Raw genomic sequence first — 22,215 nt, forward strand, 5'->3', positions numbered from 1 at the left:
TTGTACATCCTGTTTGCATCCCCAATATATTTTCAGATAGGCCTGTTCTAGTAGGGACTATATGAGTTAAACTATGTTTCATTCGTAAACTTTATTTGGTTTAAGTTTCGCTATAGTTGTATTTTAAGTTTAAATACATATCAACAAGGCTTACATTTATTAGGACATTTATGTAAATGATGCAGTCTTATATATGTGTAGGCGCGCGTGTGTGTGAACGTGCATGAAACATCTGAGGAGAGTTTAGGTTGCACCACGTGAAAAGAAATCAGTCCTAATTAGTCAGTCCTTATTTTGTTTGTTAGCACACCTGTACTTTCTTGTATATTGTTTTATGCAAGTGATTAAAAATAGTCAGTTTTGTGCTACCATACGGTTAATAAAACACGAGAAATTTATGTAAGAAATGCAAATGACTTTAAAACGTAAAATATGATAAAACAACAAAACTATCAACATCATTAACACCACTATGCTTTGAGACGGATACTTTGCGAATTATATCCTTTAATATGACTTTATCTCCCTCTAGTGGACGATTTAAACACAGAGCGTCGACGTTATATGAAATCATCAGGTACATATGCTGAACAAAGCAATAAGAAATGGTTATATTGGTTACAGCAGCAAATTAAATTATGACTGACAGTTTGAGTAGGGTACAGTTTGTAAATACAGGATAAAAAGTAAATAAATATACTGAGTATCCATTTATTTACTTACATTTAGAGAAAATGGAGTCAAGTAATTACTGTTCAATCCCAACATTAGAACATTATTCTTATGCGTATTCAGGAATACAAAATGAGACTAGTGGTAATTGTGAAAATAACATTCTGAATTAAAAATCAGGGTTTAGGTAAACAGGGCTGGTGATTGATATGGGCATGGTGGTATAGTAACGAGGCAGGTTTTTGAAGGATATTTCTCGAGTCAAGTTCAAACACACACATACACACAAAAACACACACACACACAAGTTGGTCTTCCTGTCTAAATGGGGACCGTCCATTCATTTCTATGGGAAAAACCCTAATCCCAATCAGGACACCCTTAATCCCTACCCATCCCTAACATTAACCATAAGTAACCAACCTAAATACAAGACTTTTGGCATTTTTACTTTTTTGATTGCATTCACAGATTTTTGTAACTGAGGTTATCCAAATGGGGACCTCAAAAGATGTCTCCAAAAGTAGGGAAATTTCAGATTTTACTACACTTTGGGGACAATTTGGTCCTTAAATGTGATCTATGCAAACCCACACATACACACACACACACACACACACACACACATTCATATAAATACGTGAAGATATGAAATACATCAAATGTTTCATCGTTATGAAATAGATGACTTGTTATATTTTTAATATTAATTATGTTTCCTTTCAGAGAATGTCATATAGTTCATATGCCTTCTCAGGTCCTTTTCTAAAACTAAGAATGTTGTGTATCTAATAATACACTATGGAGGCAGCGGGAAGCCTATTATATAGGGTTGCTTTCTGCCAGATGAATGCAGACTATTACCATGGTGCCTTTCAGAATATATATATATATATATTACACTTGTATTTATGCAGTTTTCTGCTTCACAGAAACAGCTTCACTTGTGTACAGCAAACGCCCTGCTGTTGTGCTGCCACCAGGTGGCACTTACAGGGCTATAAATTCCCTGAAAGGTTTCAAAAGAGAAAGAATAATGCAGAAAGAAGGGAAAAGCATCACAAATTGCCTTCACACTGGATATGTCTGCTTCTTTGTTAGCTAAGTTAATGATGGTACCAACTCCATCCACTCCATGTTGCAGTTAAAAACATTAAGTCTCTTTGCCTGGTGTTGTATGTATGGTTAGTTTGAGGGGGAAGCAGTGGCAAAATGGATGAAATGACCGACTGAAATGTTGCTCTGGATGCTATTTGCTCTTGACACTGTAATAGCCATATAGAAAGAGGAGAAAGTCACATTCACTGGCCGGTCAGTTTGCTAACAGTATTGGTCAGCTGAGTTTGTCAGGGGGTTGTAATAGAGAGAAGGAAGGATCGTGGTTTGAAGAGGAAAGCACATTTGCATAAGAGGGCTAGCAAACACACAGTGATGCATTATGATGAAATAGATTGCTACCATTTTAGGATTTTAATGATTCAAAGGATTCAAAAGGTTTATTGTCATTTGTACAAGTCCGAGTACTGAGTACAATGAGTTGCCTACCAGCGGTGTTTCCTGCAGACAGAAAGATGAAAACAAGACATAGGACACTTAGTAACAGGACTTAGGACAACACTTAGGAAAAGTTAATATAAGTAAATATGAATATGTACATATAAATATGTATATGGAGGTATAGATGTATCTGGAAGAGTTAATACTAAATAATAAGTACTATATACATGTACAGCATTTAAATAAAAGTGGAAATCGGTGTAATAATGTAGCTTTTGTTTTTATTGCACTTTTACTGCAATTTTCAAATATTAAACAGTTAATTTACGTGTTCTTCAAAAAACTATTGCTGGGTTTACTACATTTAAGTGCTCATACTTATTACAATAAACATGTATAACCATAAACATCATTGAACAGAAAATCATTATAAACACAACATTCAGTTCCTTATCCACGCTCATACCAATAAACTAAATTCCAAAAACTAATAATTACTGGTGCTATAAGCTGCAATGTCAGCACAGATAGGCAGAGCACAAGTATGCAGCGCTCTCAGAGTTATGAGGAAAACCAGCTATTTGACGTTTGTTTTATTTTGCTTTCCGAAAACAAATATTTTTAAAAAATATTTGTGCAAAATAAATATTTAGTACTTGTACTTCACTGCTAAGAAATACTCGGGGTTCAGGGCTGTAATGGGATCAGTGCAAGAACAGTGAGTTTTGAATTGTTGATTTTCAATTATATTAGTAATTATCTATTAAACTCTAAATCATTTTCATATGTTTTTTTCATTTAGTTTTTAGTTTCAGGGTTAGAATTACAGCTGCTGTACACTGGCTTAAGATGTAATTCTTGGGGTGTAATTCGCCCCCCCCTCAGGACACAAAAACATAAACAGGCCATTTAGGATGGAGTACATAAAGGCAGGTAAAGAGAAAACACGAGAAACAAAATGTCGTGAAAATGGCGCAATTTGAGGGTGACCTTGAGAATTTTCTTGAATTTTGAGGTAGATCTTATGATAACTTTTCTATAATTGTATGTTTTTTTTTTTTTAAATTCATTTGGAAAAGAACAGTGTGCGTGTGGGCTTAGCAGGTATCACTGTACCCTGACACATGTGGGGCTGGTGGTGTGAACCTGCTCACCTCTCTGTGTTTGTGGAGAGCCTCCCCATTCTTCTGGCTTGCACGCTTCTCCTTGGGCTTCCTGCTGCCCTTCAGGAAGCCCACGTTAATTACCTCAGACCACATAACCGTGTCTTTGTTCTAATCACTAAACTCTGCAGTAGTGGGAGAAGAAATGAGATTTTGAAGGCCACGGGGGCCTGGATTTACCATGCGCTGTCAATCATTTCCTGGTTTGTCTCGATGGTGATGTCACCCATGAGAAATGGGTTAAACCATTCAGTGACTGGCGCAGTGTGATAATCCCACTCACAGGGGCTTTCCTAGCCGCATTACTTCCATCGCCATCCTAAAACCGTCAACTTGTATAAGTTAAACATTATTTATATTTGTAAAGATAAATAATAGGTTGTCACTAGAGTCTTAACATCCCTTAAGTGGGTAAACACACCATAATATTAGCTAGCGTGTCCAACATATCACTATGTGAACATGTGTCCTTGAAACAGAGACAAAATCAAAAGCGTTCACATTGCAACTCAAATGAGAATCACTGATGTATCAAGGACAATATGCACCTGTTATTTATGCCTGACAATATGCTGGATGATGCTATATAATAAGACATGAAATATGTATGGTACATATGGTAAATATGTAAAGTAATGCATAATGTCTTCATTTGTGTCCGTGATTAATCTTGTTTGGCTACATTAAACAGAACTGATGTTGCAAACTGCCTCTGCGCAGCTGCTGAATGGCTGAATTCAGAAAAAATATGAATCTGCTAAGTTAAAGATGTATGAGATCGTGCAAGAAGGAGGAATTATCAACTCTGCAGCACAGCCACAATGTCTGATGGTTCAGACAAGACAGTGATGCCCCAAACCATTGTTATGAAGCAGCATGCATTGCTAAAGGCCAAAAGTGCAACCTGGTATTATTTTTTATAAGCAAGTAATTGTAATGTAAATTGCAATTAAACAGAAACTACACAAAGCTGTAACGTCAACTGTAGTTAAATGAAAAGTATGTTGAAATGATAGTACTGTTACATTCATAATGCACATTATTCCATGATAACCTCTTGCTGCATTCACTAGTTCTTGCTCTGCTAGTTAGCGTTGCTGACAATGCAAATGCAAGCAATGGGCACTGAAAGTTGTCCCTCAGTGAAGCGGACATGCTGCTCGGCACATGGGAACCTGTCATTTTCAGCTGCTCACCCTTAGGCCAGACACGCACCTCCATTGTCAGGTATAGGAACTGTTTGTAGCCTGTGCGGATGTCCTTGCAGGGCATTAGCAAGTGCCACTATTCCCGGAGGGCGAAATTAGGCAAGATTGCAAATTCATGCTGTTGGAAACCTGACAATTATATACTCATTGCACAATATAATGAAATAGATGCAGACTTTAAGAATGTGCCAAACGGCCTTAGCCAATTTGTCAGCCAGGCCATTAAGTGAATATCTCCTTCAGGACAATGAGGAGATCTGCTAGGTTTGATTTCCAAAGCCCATTTTAGGTACGCTTGGGAGGGGTGGGGGATTTGGGTTTTTTGTGTCTCCTTATTATCCATCTTGTCTTGGACAGATATTGCACCAAGGGCAGCATGGACATTAAAATTAGTAGGGGTGTGCCTTAAATGTGCTAGAGTAAGAGCCCACTGAAATGACAATAACCTGAAATAATATAACTTGAAATGACGCTGCCTCTTTCTGTGAGACCACCGTTTGAAGCCGTACACCAGGGGATAAATAACTGTTGATCAGCCTGGATAAGACAGTCAATCCAAGTTCCCGCGGAGAAGAAACAAAATCAATAGTTGTGTGAAGAATTATGGTAATTTAAGGCTAAAGTCTTAAACAAGCATTCTCTTTAACACATTGACACACCTCCTGAAACTCAATATAACATGGGATGAGGGACATAGCCATTTGGGAATAGCTCAGTAAGTGCAGCCTTTGTATGTTTGTCCTGTTTAGATGGGAGTTCCTTTTAGACACCTATGATGATAAAGAAGCATAGCACAAGGATTTAAACTGCATGCATGCAGGACTTGGGAGAGATTTGAGCCCACTACTCAGTCGGTGCTACTGTATATTAAAGCTATCCGTTACAGCGGTGGGATATGTTGCAGGCAGGAAAAAGAAGGTGACAATCCACTTGCTGCTCCAAGAGACAACAGGGTTTATTGGGGAAACTAAACATACAAAAGGAAACCAGGCAGAGTAGCACAGAGACGACACCTGATACAACACATAATACCATCAAACAGTAACAATACACAGGGTAACCTTAACTGATCAACATACAATGACTGACTGGAGAACAGAGCAGGAGCAGGTACTTAAATACACAGGATTAAAAAGACAACGCAGGACAGGTGAGAACAATCATGAAGCACAGGGAAACAGGAAACAGGATCTAGTTAACTAAATCATAGAACTATGATAGAGGCGAACAGGAAAACTAGGAAACAGAATCAAACACTAGGAAAATAACAAAGACAGGTACTGTAATACATACTGTAATTAAGGGCACAAAGCAAAAACCACAACAGAACGCAAACCACAAACTAGGAACAAGAAAACTAATACAACAGAAACACTAGAGAACAAAATCGAATGAATACAAAAACAGAGGCGGCTGGCCTCAAACTCACAATTAAAGAGTTTACAGCCACATGCTCAGCCCATAGAACCATGTGGCAGTCTAGAGCACTAGGGAAACACACTAAGGACTTGGACAACAGGGAGGACAGGAATGTGCAGAAGACGCAAAAGGTTGGGGTGGACGGGTGCTGACCCTGACAGTATCTTGTTCCCCTGCTTCATTCCCTGCAGACTCACTGCAACCCGTAGCTGGAGACGTGGTTATGAAAGACTGAATGCATGGATATCTGTCAATTTATATGTATTTAAATATATATACTTACAGATATCCTTAAATCACTTTGAGATACTTCTTAATGACTGCAAAACACTATTTATTGTTTATTCAATATTGTTTATTCAATATTTATTGCAAGTCTACTTAATAATAATTACTTACACACAGACATGCACGCGTGCCACATTATTGTAAGGCCTCTATGATGGACTGCTTGGCACCATTTCATCCGTAACTATTTTCTCTCAGGGTTTTGCAGGTGTCATTTATCAGGTTTAAGAATAACACTTTATTTACCTCGATCATATTTTCTACCTGCTGTGAAACCACTTAACATTTTGTAATGACAAAACCCTTTGACACTTTTGATTAAGCGCCTGCTCTGTAGCATGTGGTGCCAAACTCATAGGTCACGGATTCCCTATGACAGAAAATCAAAACCTTAAGCTAATCCTGTTGTTGCTGGTTGAAGATTCGAGCCTGCCAGATAAGGTAAAAACACAGAAACATACCGTGAGCTCACAGTATATAAGTGCTGCAAATGGAAGTTAGGGCACCCGCAAATTCTTAGGAAGGAAGCCACGTTAGAGGTGGTTTTCTGTGCAAGCACAAGGGAATGCTGCACGGACTTCTTATTTTGCAATAGTCTGAGGCTGATACTATACAGACTTGGAATAATGTAGCCCTGTTGTTATGTACAGCTCAAAGTTTGCTCAATGAACTTAGCACTGTTTGCAACAGAAGTTCAAAGAGTCACTGACATTCATTCATGCATCAGTAATTCATTGAATAAATCGGGATTATTTTTAAGTGAACCACTGTGGGCTCCTTATCAAGCACTTAGCCGAGCAGAATGGCGCTATGGAAGACATGCAGAACTAATTGCAGCTAATCATCTTCAGTGGAACATGAAGGAGTCTAACTGAAGCCCAGAGCTGACTGAATGAATGTTCCGTTTGACTCAGTGGAATCCTGGTTTAGGCTTCTCCTTCCGCATTGCTGTAAGTTAACCGCATGTAATTAGTCATGTATCACTGGAGCTACTGAGGGAAAATTCTCTCCATGTCTCTACACTGTCTTATACTATCCAGGGCTTAAGGTTGTTGAATTATTTTCTCCTGTTTTCCTTGTAGAAGCAATTTGTACTCTTCTGTCTCTCAAAACTTTTGTTAGTGTATATCAGGGGTGTCAAACTCCAGTCCTGGGGGGCCGGAGCCCTGCATTTTTTTGGGTTTCCCCTCATTTAACATACCTGATTCAACACTTCGCAACATTGCTAATTACCACCCAGCTCTTGAGTGAAATCATTTGTGGTGGAACTGGGAAAGAACTAAGCTAAACAGGACTCTGGCCCCCCTGGACTGGAGTTTGACATCCCTGGTCTAAATGGATATCCGAGTATTGCATTAATCTCTTATGAAAATTATATAATGTAAGCCCTTGGCACTTTAAAGGACATCTACTGGTGTAATATACATATAGCCACTTAATTTAACAAATGGAAACTCCATAAAAGTACAAGTAAATGCACCACCTGAAAAGGGACCAGGACAAAGGATGATGAATTTTATGTTGGTAGAGCTACTACCCTACTGTTCTGGCAGAGAATGTGTTGGGGAAACTCACTCTTCCAACCTTCGGTAAATAGGACGTCTGTTGTTCTGTGTCTGTTCATCCAACTAAATTTAACTAAAAGATATGAGGCAGATACAGTCAATCTTAAATGATAATTATGAGTCAGCATAGATTCCAAACCCAAGGCATTTGTACAATTTTTCAAGTTTCAAAGAAAATATCTATTGTATTGTTGTAGCATAGTATGTTTATACTTGATGATGTCATGGTTTTATATATAATGAAGTACAATACTTTGCAAAGGTCTTAGACAAAGAAAATGATTTTAAAATAATGATCTTCATGTTGGTGTAAAACTATGTTATGTCTGTCAAAGTGTGTCAGCTTGGCCGTTTCAAAACCTCTGAAGTCACCCAGGAAATTGCAGAAGTCATGCAATGCACCCATGCATCTTTTGACTCGACCACTACCCCACCTCGCCTGGCTAATCAGTACCTTATTGAGTTATTTAAGTAATAAAACTAATTAGTTAAGAGAGCCGGTGGTGAAATTTAACAAATACATGGAATGGCTGAGGTGCCCCTGAGGAGAGGTTTGGGAACTGAAGCGGTGTTCATCTAGCCATGCAACTAGATATCAGTAACTTTTTGGAGGAATTGAAGAAATTCTGCTTATTTATATGTGCTTGTTTATTTTTAACTGTGACTGTTAACTTGCACAAGTTCTAATGTTAAATTGTGTTTATTTTCTGAGCAAATATACACTTACTACCCAGATAAATAGCCTTAAACATTTTCTTTGACTGCCTAGAACTTTTGCACATTACTGTATGCAACTGCAGAGACCTGTCAAGATGTGTAAACCAAACGAGGGAGATATTCACCCTTAGTTCCTTTCTTAGCATTTGATGTTCATCTAGTCTGAAAGGAAACAGCCATTTCTATGCTATAATGCATGCCAATCCAGTTACCGTGTTGTTGGTGTATCAAAGCCTTTTCTTTTTTTCTGCCAACTATGCGTCTAGAGACAGTGGTTGATGTCTTGTACTGCACATACCCAGCAGTATCAGCTTGACGCTCTTTTATCCATAGAAAGGAAAGAATCATTTGACTGAGTTGTAACTAAAAACAGAATGTGCCCCAGTGACTGAAAACATCGGTTGGCAAACCAAAGAATGATTCCTCAGCCACAGCTGACGTCTCTCGGAGGGCCGTCTGCCCGTGCGCTTGAGTATTGCTTTGCCTAAGTTTATAAACCCTGTGCCAACTGAAAACAGGCCAGCATGTTTATTTTTTGCGTCTCTCCCTTACATAGTTAATTTCTTTGGCTTTTGCTTGTGGTTGATGGGGTGCTATTTGGCAAAAGAATAAAAAAACGCCCACTTTTTTTCTGTGATAAAAAAGAAGGCCGTAAATTTAAATCCAAACCAAGAAGACTTTAATGAGGCAGAACGCAGAGATTGTTGTACAAGACAAATAAAAGAAGTTAATTTTGTCTGGCTCAACGTCATATATATGCCATCAGATCACATGCCCATTTTAACGTGTGTTTTTATTTTTAGCTTATTTATTCTAACACATTGAGGGATTATAAACACCATCTTCTAAACGAAATAAAGATAAATTAAAAATGTTAGAGTCAAGCTGCAAGACGTACAGTAGAAAAACCTGTGTTTTTGCTGTGCTGAAGTATCTATATGTCTGTTTAGAGATGCATCCTGGAACAACAGTAGCACATATTTTCTTTACAATCATTTATGGTTATTGAAGCTAACTGATGTTTAAACAAAATCATGGATGATTTTGTTTTGAGGTAAAAATGTCATTCATTTTTCCCTACCTTTATGAATATATATTGTTCAACAACATATATGTTTTTTTCTTTGCTGGCAAGAAATTCAACCAAAACTCATAGATATTCATGTTAGACTACAATATATTTGTGTCTCACTTTGCGAACATATTGCACTGGTTTCAGTGTATAGCTTTTATGATTTTAATATGCTAAAGCAATCGTCTTTTTATTTTAGGCTTGTGAGATTTACCACCATTTTGTACCGGCTGTGTAAGGATGTTTATATCACTGGTACTGCTACTGATCCTGCCGTTTTTGCAAGGAAGAGAGGATGAAGATGACATCAGAGCAGGTATGATTGGAAAATTCATTAAAGCTATTTATTTTTTATTGCTTTAAGCAATTTTCTTGACTTACATTTATGCAAGTAAGTTGCAGTCTCTTGTCTCTTATTGCCTTCTGATGCCATTTTTGCTGTAAGAAGAACAATGCAACAGGATGTCTGTTTCTGGTGTGTAGGCTGCAGCACCGCCGTGAATGACCTGGTGTACATCATCGACGGCTCATGGAGTGTGGGCCACACTGACTTCGCCACCGCTAAGCGCTGGCTGGTCAACATCACCAGCAGCTTCGACATTGGCCTGCAGTACACCCAGGTGGCCGTGGTCCAGTACAGCGACACACCCAGGCTAGAGATCCCACTGGGCCAGCACCAAAGCAACCAGGAGCTCATCGGGGCCATTGGCACCATTAGCTACCTGGGTGGCAACACGCAGACAGGCCGGGCCATCAAGTTCGCCGCCGATCACGTGTTCCCCTCCTCCAGGCGCACCCAAGCGGCCAAGAACCGCATCGCCATCGTGGTGACGGACGGCAAGTCGCAGGATGATGTGGTGGATGCCAGCGTAGAGGCCAGGGCCCAAAACATAATCCTGTTCGCTGTGGGTGTCGGTAATGAGATCACAAACTCTGAGCTGGTGTCCATCGCCAACAAGCCCCCGTCCACGTATGTGCTGTATGCAGAGGACTACACCACGATGGATCGCATCCGGGACACCATGGAGCAGAAACTCTGCGAGGGTGCGTTATCTGTGAGAAATTCATACATACGCTTAATCTAGGAGAAGAATGAGATATATGGTTCTCTTGAATAAACTCTCATGATGAAGTTGAACCCAAGATTACAGTGAAGGCAAGAAACGAACATAAATAATCTTTATCCTGAAAGTGTTGGTGCAAAGAACAACTTTTAACTTATAAGAATCAGTGTTTTTTCCAAGGACAGCTGAGACTTAAATAACTCCCTTGCATTTCCACATTATATAATAACTGTTGTTTATTAGTATTGTTTTGCATCCTAGAGTCAGTGTGTCCTACGCGGATTCCAGTGGCCTCGCGGGATGAGAAAGGGTTTGAGTTGATGCTGGGTATGAAGATTCATGAGAAGGCCGAGAAGATTCCGGGCTCTCTACTGTCTGAGTCAGCCTACCAGCTGAACCTGGAGGACGACATCACAGAAAGCACTAGGTGGATGTTTTCAGAGAACATTTGGTTGGATTACAGAGAATCCTGAATTAGAAGTAGGTGAAATCAGAGGGACAACACTGCAAAGAGCAGATAACATTGGAGAGAGAGGGAGAAGGAGAGAGAGAAGGAGAGTACTTGGTTTGATTGCATCCATTACAAAGGATGCAGAAAACACCAGGAGGTTACTTCAAAGAGATTGCAAGGTCAGGGTTATCACAGAATATTGGGTGAGTGACTTAACAGAGAACAGGAGAGTGATATCAAAGAGCACTCTACTGTTTGTGGGTAACATTACCGAGATCATGGGGTGAGGCAGATCACACGGAACATATTACCGGTTTGTCCCATTCAGCACACTTAAGGCCAAGTGGTCTGAGATGCTATACATTGTGGTGACGTATGTTGACGTAAGAAGCGAAGTGCACAGATATATGTATAGAGCCCAAGTGCGCAGGGATTTCTTGAAACCAAGGGGACACACTTGATATCTGAAGAGGTAAACAAGAGACATGCTACAACAAAACTGAAAATCCTTTGGATGCATGTTTTGCTCTGATAAGTCAGCCGACTTCCTTGAGTTTGATGCACATTAGTCGTCACTCTTGCGGTGCATTGTGGTCTATATCCTTAGCAAAAGTGTGGATAAAGTACATGCATATTTGACAAACAGGACACCCCTGAATACTTGCACTAAGCGCATGAACGGGCATGTCAAATGTGGTAGTGTGTAAGTGTGGACCAAGTGGGACAATTGTGAGAAAGCCACAATCTCTAGTGAGGGAGATCACATGGTGAGTCATGTGACAGAATGCATATGGTGAGTCATGTGAGAGTATACAGAAATCATAGAAAACACCACATTATGTGTCCACACATTTATGGGATAAAGTGATATTTTATAGCAAAGCTGTTGATATTAGTCCTGTTAAAGCCCAATGGGCAAAATAAACAGGACACAGAAGGGTTGGCTCAAAACAACCACAAAGCATATTTCTAAAGATAATTAAAAACAATTTGCTATACATCATATCTTGGGAGAAACTTTAGCTGACATAAGTTGAAGGCTTCTGAATTTATATGGATAACCAAATTTATGATTTATTTAGCAGCTCATCTGCTTTTTGTTTTGAATATTATTCATTTAGGGAAATCTTTCCAGAAGGTCTTCCTCCATCCTACGTGTTTGTGGCCACTCTTCGACTGAAGACGGCAAGAAACCAAGCGACGTTTGACCTCTGGAGGGTGATCTCCAAAGATGGGGTCACCCAGGCTGCAGTGACCCTCCGTGGAAGAGAGAGACATGTTGTCTTTATGACCACGGGCATCGCTAGTGATGAGCAATCTGTCATTTTCAATAACAGGGACCTCAAGGTTAGTGACATTGACCTGTGATGCTCTGTCCTGAAAACTCAGCAGACGAGTGTTGAGTCTTGAAAAGATTTACAATAAAATGGAAGAGTTTTCTTGTGACTGTAACTTCTGAAGGGCACACAGCAGAAGTCAGCTGCTGGGTAATATCCCTCTACCTTGATCTCCTGCCAATAATTTCTTAGCATAAATAATAGCCTTTTCAACCTGCCATTAATGTTTCTCATTAGTTATCCTTCTCATATGCTTAATGGATTGGAATACACTCACTATCACGGGCAGGAACGTTATTATGATGGTGCAAAGGCGAAATCTGGCCTCCTGACCCCTTTTCATATTTAAGTTAATTTTGAAACGTTCATAATTCCATTAGACATCATCAGAGCAATTTGGAGAGACGGGATGGCAAAAGTTACAGTGCAGACTTTCCATTTTTCCCTCTGCACTCATGCACAGGGAGGAAACTTCGGTTTGGCAAAATATAAATTCGATATTTAATACCCGTGACATTGCAGCCCGATTGAAGGGCACCTGAAATACACTGACAGACAATGTGTAGAAAATCTGGTTTGCACAGGAAATCCGGTTTAATATCGAGAGATTAATTGCGGACATCAAAGATGATCTATGCGTTAGGTAAACTGTTTTCGCGCTGAAATAAATCTTATGCTTGTCGAGAGAAGCTGTTAAAATGAGCATCTGTGAATCCAAAGTCATAAATCAGTATGTTTCACATCTTGGAAACTCCCATGTAGTTAATAGAAAGAAATCTTAACACAAAGTTTAATATCTTATGACTGATTCCTTGTAAATTATTTATAACAGATGAAGGTGGTGGGGGGGGGCTGTAATCCTTATGCACCTTTGATATTATTTATGTGTGACAGTGTTTCAGTCTGTTTAAGTAAAGACTTCAGTTCACTGACTTTAAATGAGTATCTCCACTTACCCGGCACATATCATTGTAGAAATTAGCATTACCCATGAGTCACATAATCACATTTAAATATTATTTATATTATACACTTCATTCAGATGAATGGAAGTGGAAAGGCACTTCTGGAGAGGAGGGGGTGTTTTACTCCTGGGTCATGTGCAATGCGTGTTGGCGTTTTATCATAATGTTTCATGCATACATTGAAAGTTGTATATTTAAAATGCATTTAAATGTACATACACACAGGAGGGTGGGGGGGTAGCAGGGGGGTTTGCTGGAACAGGCTGTTGAGTAGTTGCCTCAAATGCCTCCGCTCTTCTGGAACCTTCTAACAGAAGCTCTTTGATGGAGGCTGGCACCAGCTGAAGCTCCTGGTTAAGCCTCGGCGCGTCATCTGCTTCCTGGACGACGTGCAGCTGGAAGAGCGCCCCCTGGAGCCGGCTGTCCCCATCTACATCAACGGCAAGACGCAGGTCTCCAAGAAGGTGCAGAGTGAGACCACAGTTCCAGTAAGTATGGCGAGGGGATGATGTCTCCATGCTCCTTCCGTCAGCAAACGTTTCTGGATTTATGTGCAGGAATATACAAAGAATGATAAAAGGAAATGTAGCACAAAATGAAAAGCATTTTGCATATAGCGCCATCATCAGGCCTGTAGGTGTGATTTTGCTGGCCTGAGTATTGGGGGGAATTCTGGACCAATCCACCAAATTCGGTGTTTCTACACCTTACGGTCCCTGCTCCCCATATTGTTATAGTGCATAATAATAATAATAATAATCCATCCATTTTCTGAAACCCAACTGGGGTCACGGAGCCTATCCCGGGAACAATGGGCGCAGGCGGGAACCAACCCTGGGCAGTCGCCAACACACTGCAGGGTGCCCACACTCACAGGGCCAATTTAGACTCACCAATCAACCTGTCTTGCACGTTGTGGACCGTGGGATGAAACCAGAGGCCCCGGGAGAAAACCCAAGCGAACACAGAGAGAGTGTGCGAACTCCACACAGATAGGACCTGAGACCGAAGCCACTGTGCTACTGCAGCGCCCAGTATTATTGTTATTATTATTATTATTATTATTGTTAATAATATTAACAACAATAATAACAACAACAATAATAATAATAATAATTGAAGATTCATGATTGTTTATCACAGACATGTTATGCCAATGTATTACCTAATATGAAAAATCCTAGCAAATACAATAGGGTTCCAGCCCTAAATATTAAGGAATAATTTCTCTCATAGGAATCCTGTTATTCAGCCCATATGCATAGATTTAAACTGCAAATTATGACGTGACTTTGCTTTCAAAATATGTTTAGATTGAGATACAGAAGCTGAGGCTTTACTGTGACCCTCTGCAAAGCGAGAGAGAGACAGCATGTGAAATATTCTCTGTGGTAAGTTGTGAAATCTGCACCTCGATTCCTCACCCCTTCAAAATTATCATGCCAATTAGGAGTTAAGTTGCATGGCTGAGATTTGCTTTGTTTTCACTGCTCCAGTAAATAGCTCTCGATGCTCTCAATCTCCGTCATGGCGCGGGTTTCCTGAAAAATCTTTCTAGCATCTCGGCTTTGATGTCCACCATTTGTTGTTCCCCAAAATCCCAAAATCTGTACTACTGCTGAATGTCTGATGTGGTCTCAATGCACCATGGGAAACACCCTCACATCTCATTGGGTCCTGATGCCTTCATCTGTAGGGCTTTGGTGATAGAAAGTCGCTTTAATTTGTGTAAAAGGAGGTTATTATTCCAAATGTTCCAACATATAAAAGTTTTAATGGGGCACCTTGTATTTTGTGGGAGAGTATTAATTGTGTTTTTGTTTCCTATTATGTACATTATGTACATTTTAATAACAATAGCTAAAACTTTAGTTGTAATTTAGACTTTATATTTATTAAATGTTTCCAGCAATTAACTAAATTGAATTTAAATCAAATAAAGGATTGAATACAGCTTGAAATTATTTTCTCAAAATATGTAGATGATGCAAATTTAGTTTTTTAAGCATATTATAAGAATATTCACTGCACCAGAATATGGAAGCATTCCCCAACAGCCCAGTAGGTCTATTCTCTGTCTGTCTAGTACTAAAATGGTCGAGAGACTGTTAGAACAATAGAGAAACATATTGACACTCTTCTTACATGCTATACATTTTTTACTTCAGCTCTTATATAGCTTTATACTTTTCATTTATTTAAATGTCTTTTATTGTCCTAAAACTCTTTGTAGTTGTAAATCTGTGTCCCATAAATGTTTCCCATACATAAGTGTCAGGGTACCAAGTACTACGCACGATATCCGTGAAACACAAATGGAAATGATTGTGCTGGTAACCATATCATGACATGATCTGGCATATTATTATTATTATCTCATGTGCAGTACAAAATGTCTTAATTGTCTGTTTTGTTTTTAAACATATATTATTAGGACTGTCTGGGGAAATAACAATGACTTTTCTTATTTTTCTTCACAAAGGATGATGAAAGGGTAAGTAGAGTCGTTCCTGAATCAGAACTGCTGTGGTCACATGATCATTATCCAAGACAAACTAATCAGCTGACATCGGGCTTCGTGTTCAGTGTCCTCTTGACCGGTCACCCAGTGAGGAGGACTGCGACTGTCACACTGGTCCCCCTGCCCCCCCCGGCTCCCCTGGCCCCCCTGGTCCTGTGGTAGGCTCCCATATTTCTTTTGGCCGAGTCTGATTGCACATGAATGGACACAGGTCCATACGGTTCCTGTTACATTCATTGGCGGCGATTGTACAGTTGGGCTTGTTTCATCCTTCCCAATGTTTTCTGAATGGAAATCCTGGCAGGGAATCTGTGCTCAGTATTTATACAGAAGGTTCTTTAACATTCAAATGTCATGGAAGCAGTATTTTTAACTTTTCCAGAGAGATGTGCACCTTTTACTGTTAAATAGGTACCAAAGTCTTGCTCCAGTTTGTATTTGTCATATGTCCTTCGATGAGGGTTTGTACACCTCCTGGAAATCCATTACATGAACGTCGTTCAGGTCTAGGACTCCACATAAAAACCAAACGTTTTTTTTTTAATCTCCTCAGGGTCTTCCGGGAGAAAAGGGAAAGGCAGGACCCCCTGGCCCTGATGGTAAGCCTGTGAGTACTGCCCCCCATATTCAGACATGTTTAATGCCCTTTCATCCTTTCTTTGTAAATGACATTTAATGACCTACATCTTTGTCTTTAGGCAGGGATAAGGTATCTGATTTGTACTTTTTCTTACGTTAAGCCAAACCTCCTGTGGTGATTGAAAAAGCAAGAAATTTTTCTAGTTATATATGAAAAATTGCATTTCGTTACGGAATCTCTATATAATTCATGATCAGAAATGAATTTTGACATAGTTTGAAATGTTTACGTAAATAATTATGTATTAACTGGTGTGCATTTCAGTCATATAGTCTCAGAAACCTTTCAGTGAAATCTAAACAAACAGGCAAACGAATTCCTTCCTGCAGTATCACACAACACCTGAGCTTCCTTTCCGCTGGCACTTACGGTGTGACCTGTCTTTTGATGTGATCTTTTGACAGATATATCCGTTTCAAAACAGTTTTATCTTCTAGATGTAAATTAAGTAAAACTGAAAATGTGCTGTCAGGCTTGGCCTTATTCTTAAAAACTGTACCGCTTAAGGAACAGAACTTGCTCATTCAGGAAAAGCCAAAACCAGTATGAAAAGAAAGACAAAACCCTGAACTCTAAAAACAAACATATACAAATATGCTGCTTCCGTGCTTCCTCGCTTATCCTCCCAGCTGATCCGTTTTAAAATCCACCCAATCCATTCATCCAGTGTGAGCTACAGTAGCTGAATTTTATAAATCTGCCAGCACTAGACTAACGCTCAAGGGCAATGAAAAGTTACCAGATCCAGCCCTGATCTATTGGTAATCTTCATACTGGATCATAATTTGTTCAATGTGCTTATGCAGGGCAGTCGTGGTGAACAGGGTCTGCCGGGAAACCCTGGGACGCCAGGGCCGAAGGTATAGAACCCATAACCTATGTTTTGTCCTGCGTGACAATGTGAAATCATTGGCTGTACTTTCCCTCGTTGAATGTTCTAATAGACAAACAAATATTGTTTTCAACTCCTTTGTAGGGTGGCGCAGGATTGCCCGGGTCTAGAGGACACCCCGGCCTGAAAGGTGACAAAGTAAGGTGTTATACTTTTTGAATATAGCGTAGAAAGAGATGAAATTTAAGGGAGCTCAATACCCAATCAGAAAGCAGAACTTTGAATCTCCCAGGATTCTTGAAGTTTGTCATGTGATTTCTTTTGTGTTGTTTTTTACGCAGGGTGACAAAGGAACACCAGGCTTACCGGGAAGCCCGGGAGCTCCAGGACCGATGGTAAAGGCTCGCCATCTCCCCTCTCTCATTTCTCTGAGTTGGAGTAAGGCAGTGAGCTACTTGGATTATCTTACATCCATGAATTCTGCAGGGGTTCTTGATCAAAACCGATATGTGTAGATCTGAGATCAATAATCGAAGGAGAATAGCAGGTCAAATCAAAAGATATCTTATTTTTAATGTCCATATTCACAAAATGTTTCCTTTCAACTGAAGGGCCCAGCTGGTTCACAGTTACTTTCAGGCACTGTGGGAAAACCAGGAGAAAAGGTACGAATAAACAAAACGTGCACCATGACCCTGCACTGGAAAAATGGTTTTGGAAAATAGATGGATGAACGGATGGTTGGATGGGCCTAAAGCATGTTATTAAGACCACTGGATTGACTTCAATTACAACAAATACATTTAATCTGAAACTTATCTCAGGAACTCCAAAATCTGTTAATGGACATATGGTTGGAAGATGGATGCTTTGAACTTTTCAGACCAAGAAGAATTTGAATTAGGAATACAGCGAAGTTGCCAGTAAAAAAAACCCAAAAATAACCTGAGCAATCACGAGTTTGATGGACTGCACTGCATACGTAACGCACTTATCATAAGATAAAATTAATTCATTTTTTTAGGGAAGCCAAGGAATTAGAGGAGCTCCAGGTTCACCAGGTCAACCAGGACGGAAGGTATGAATGATACCTATGTTGTGGTGTTTAACTTGTGATGATACTTCTGGTGTTTTCTGGCTTCCTGTTCTGTGTCGTCGGAGTTGTTGTGCTGCTTGATACCTTTTATTGTATTGCCTGGGCTTTCATCACATAGGAAAAGAATCACTGATGTAAGTAGGTCGTAATTTATCCTGTAAAGGATGGAAAACATGAATCATCCTTCTTGAACAATTTATTTATCTTGCCTGGCATCTATTTGTTTCATTAACAGCTGGCATATAATAAGAAATGCGGAGAAATTAAGAAAAATGAGGCATGAAGGATGAAAAGGCTCAGTTATGCTGTGCTGGAATAATCACAGCAGTGCGGGAAGTTTACTTCATGTAATTTAAATGTAGCATAAATATACAGCAGTTCTGTGGAGTAGCTTTTCTTTGTCTGTTGATATTGTTTGCTGAGTGCGAAATTCAGCAGCGTAATATCTAATAAATGTTTTGAACAATCCCCCCAAAATCATCCAATGTTCAGAATAACACTTAATAACATTTTTTGTTATTATAAAGTTTATGCTGGACGTTTTGAGTAAAATATTCTGGGTAATATTTTTGGGTGTGCGTACTATAAACAAACAATAATAATAACAGGCTGGTCAGATGGACCAGAACAGCTGAAGTTAAGCATTTAGAATTTCAGGACCAAGGTCATTTGTGGAGCTGATTTTACTTAGAAATGGTAAAATGCAAAGCTGCCAGTTACATTATTTATGTCATTAGGAAATCTCTCTGTTGAAAATGTTCAATTTATGATTTTATAATTAACTACCGATATACAATTTCTCTATATTATGCCATTAAGCAGACAGGAATTCTCCTAGTATTCTGCACTTCATAGTAATCAGTAAACTAACTGCTAAACATACTCCAATTCTCCAATAGACATTGTAACCTGGTGTGTTTGCAAGCATTCTGCAGACGGGACAGTCAGGGGGGGTAGCTAGAAATTCTGGGCTGTGGAAAAAAAAATTTGGCTTGGTTGCCCAGCTAGGGTTGCCACTCTCTGGAGAAATATGGGATGTCACTCCCCAAAAATAAAATTTGCTGAGTCGGGAGTGGGGGTCCCCAATGGTAAAATTCTCACGTTTATTGTAGAATTTTCCAGAAGCGTATAACTTATTTGGTGTACTCATGGAACCATGTAATGCTGAGCCCCCTAAATCTGCCAGGGTATCTGTGCCCCCCACCAACACCCCTGGGGGCAGCCCAGAGTGACTGGGTTTTGTGTGAATTACTCTTCTCCTTCATGGTATATTCGTTTCCTGGGTGGTCAGCTGAGCAGTTGACCATGCAGCTCCCTCTGAAAGCCTCCCATTCACGCTGGATTGAAAAAGCCCTGCAAAGGGTTTGCTGACAAGCGATGTCGGGATATGGAGTATGATAGCATCTGCCGTGCTTAGCAGCGGCGTGAAACATGTCACGGCTCAGGTGGCTGCGGCTAATCAGCACATGGAAAAGTCCTGTTACGCTCATCCGGCGATGCTGGTCCTCTGCTGCTCCTCCACTCACGCGTGATCCTCCAGAGCTCAGCTGGACTGTTTTATTCATTCTCTACCCTCCAGGCTTCAGCATAGGCAGGAGTTGGGGGCTTAATTATTATAATTATGCTTGTTTTGGCTGGCGAGGGGAAGAGTTTAGCATTAAGTAGTGCAGTAGCCCATTTTTTTTCCCTGAAAAGGTTTATTTTTCTTTGCAGGGGGAGCTTGGGGCCCCAGGTAGAGATGGGCTGACAGGGCCACTAGGGCAGAAGGTGAGTGATTTCACTCCTCTTACAGAAAACAGGACCTGAAACCGGAAGAATGATTTTCTATTCTCTAAATTGTCAGAGCATTTGTATACAGACAGGAATGTCATAATAATACATCAGGGATGAATTTGTATGTTTCAGTAACAGTCACCCAACAATGAGAATTTGTCTGTACCAATCAAATCAAAAGTACATTGAAATCCATTCCAGATCCTATTGCTCCTGTACACAAACTTAATATTTGTTTTGTTTTATACTTCCACTAAGTTTGTAATAATTAAACGGGCTAACTTGGATTTGCTTATCTATGAATTACATTAAATGATGAGCAGAGAATAAATTTAATTTGTCCATTCTGAAATGAATGGGTTGTTTTAATCTAATTTATCAATTAATTACATTTTAATGTCATAGAAAAATGATGTTGAATGGTACAGACTTAACTGTTTGTTTTAAGACAGGGATGTCAAACTCCTGTCCTGGGGGGGCCAGAGACCTGTGTAGCTTAGTTCTTTCCCAGTTCCCCCACAAATGATTCGGCTCAAGAGCTGTGTGGTAATTAGCACAAGGAGTTGCACGGAGGTAAATCAGGTGACTCAAATAAGGGGAAACCCAAAAATGTGCAGGGCTCCGGCCCCCCAGGACTGGAGTTTGACACCCCTGTTTTAAGAGAACGGATATACTTTAAGTCAAAAACCTTAAACCTATTTAAACTTGCTTGGAGTGATTTGGTGGAGTGTGTGTCATTTAGTATTCCCAGTTAATTCCCAGCTCCAGGATGCTTCAGCTTACTGGAAGGCAGGGGCTGCTGCCAATGGCATCTTACAGCCGTTGCTCATGAATTCTTGCTGCTAACTGCGCAAGAGAAACGCCTGTGACCCACAATGTCACCCCACTGTCTGATCATTCCTTATTATTTCCCCCAGTGAGTATCTAGCTAACACAAGAATTCTGGTAGCTTTAAAAAGCATTAGCGTAGGACAGTGGTTTTATTATACTGATTGATTCGTTCATGGTGAGTAGCTGTATTAATTAAGCAGAAAGTCAGTAATAAACGACTGTCTGATATTCCAGTCGCTTAGGTCGGTGCTCATATTTTACTGCATACCGTATATATAAGTACTCTGCAAGAGTCCTAGGCAGTCAAAGGAAAGGTTTAAAGCTATTTATCTGGTTAGGAAGAGTGTATTTGCTCAGAACACAAAACACATTTTAACATCAGAACATATGGAAAAAAACACAATTAATACTCACTGGAATTTCTTCTGTTCTCCAATAAGTCAGAGAGGTATTGATTAGCCATATGAGGTGAGCTAGTGAAGTCAGCAGGGGTGCATTGGATGATTATTGTAAATACTGGGGTGACTTTAGGAGAGGTTTTGAAATGGTTAAGCCAACAGACCTTTACAGGCATAATGTTTTAGACTGCCTAAGACTCTCGCACAGTATTGTATATATCTGTAGGAGCCATGTTTGTGGATCACGTGACATGTGACTTGGGTGGGGTAAATGGTCAATTACCTGTTCACAGTTGTTCATTATTCGAGTTCATTATATGTCTGCTAACCATGTTGTGTTAAATGTGTTAAGTTGGTATGTTTATTCACGTAAACACATGTGGGCTTTGGGCTCAGTGCAATAGGTGCACATATGTGCATATTGGGAATGAAAGACAAAAGAAATGTCAAAGGTTAATAAATTAAGTTATCACTATCAAAGAGTAAGTTTCTCCAAAGAAGAAAACACGTGTCAAGCAGACTCTGCCTGCATCAGCTGCACCGTGGCACTACTATAGGAGTAATATGCACAACAGTCTCCTTGGAAGTTCACTACCCAGTTTAAAAAGCTAAATATTTTCATGTTAGCCCACATTTTCCTGCATGCTCCTTCTCAGTTCTTATCATACTGGTCCCTTTAATTTTTAGTTTTCTTTCCATAACAAGT

At 39.8% G+C, this 22,215-nt stretch overlaps 1 protein-coding gene across 1 annotated transcript in view; it reads left to right on the forward strand.

Annotated features, from left to right (window-relative positions):
- Nucleotides 1-22,215, forward strand: part of LOC111854994 (uncharacterized) — a 45,586-nt gene that overhangs the window by 1,148 nt on the left and 22,223 nt on the right. The window contains exons 3-17 of the mRNA XM_023833550.2: nucleotides 9,888-9,917; nucleotides 10,085-10,645; nucleotides 10,927-11,092; nucleotides 12,238-12,463; nucleotides 13,733-13,906; nucleotides 14,732-14,809; nucleotides 15,901-15,912; nucleotides 16,005-16,097; nucleotides 16,493-16,546; nucleotides 17,386-17,439; nucleotides 17,556-17,609; nucleotides 17,753-17,806; nucleotides 18,023-18,076; nucleotides 18,436-18,489; nucleotides 20,221-20,274. Of these exons, the coding sequence (XP_023689318.2) occupies nucleotides 9,888-9,917; nucleotides 10,085-10,645; nucleotides 10,927-11,092; nucleotides 12,238-12,463; nucleotides 13,733-13,906; nucleotides 14,732-14,809; nucleotides 15,901-15,912; nucleotides 16,005-16,097; nucleotides 16,493-16,546; nucleotides 17,386-17,439; nucleotides 17,556-17,609; nucleotides 17,753-17,806; nucleotides 18,023-18,076; nucleotides 18,436-18,489; nucleotides 20,221-20,274 (1,718 nt within the window). The remainder of the gene's footprint in view (nucleotides 1-9,887; nucleotides 9,918-10,084; nucleotides 10,646-10,926; nucleotides 11,093-12,237; nucleotides 12,464-13,732; nucleotides 13,907-14,731; nucleotides 14,810-15,900; nucleotides 15,913-16,004; nucleotides 16,098-16,492; nucleotides 16,547-17,385; nucleotides 17,440-17,555; nucleotides 17,610-17,752; nucleotides 17,807-18,022; nucleotides 18,077-18,435; nucleotides 18,490-20,220; nucleotides 20,275-22,215) is intronic.

Source organism: Paramormyrops kingsleyae, chromosome 15 (assembly GCF_048594095.1).
Source record: "Paramormyrops kingsleyae isolate MSU_618 chromosome 15, PKINGS_0.4, whole genome shotgun sequence".
In the NCBI taxonomy this organism is placed as follows: domain Eukaryota; kingdom Metazoa; phylum Chordata; class Actinopteri; order Osteoglossiformes; family Mormyridae; genus Paramormyrops; species Paramormyrops kingsleyae.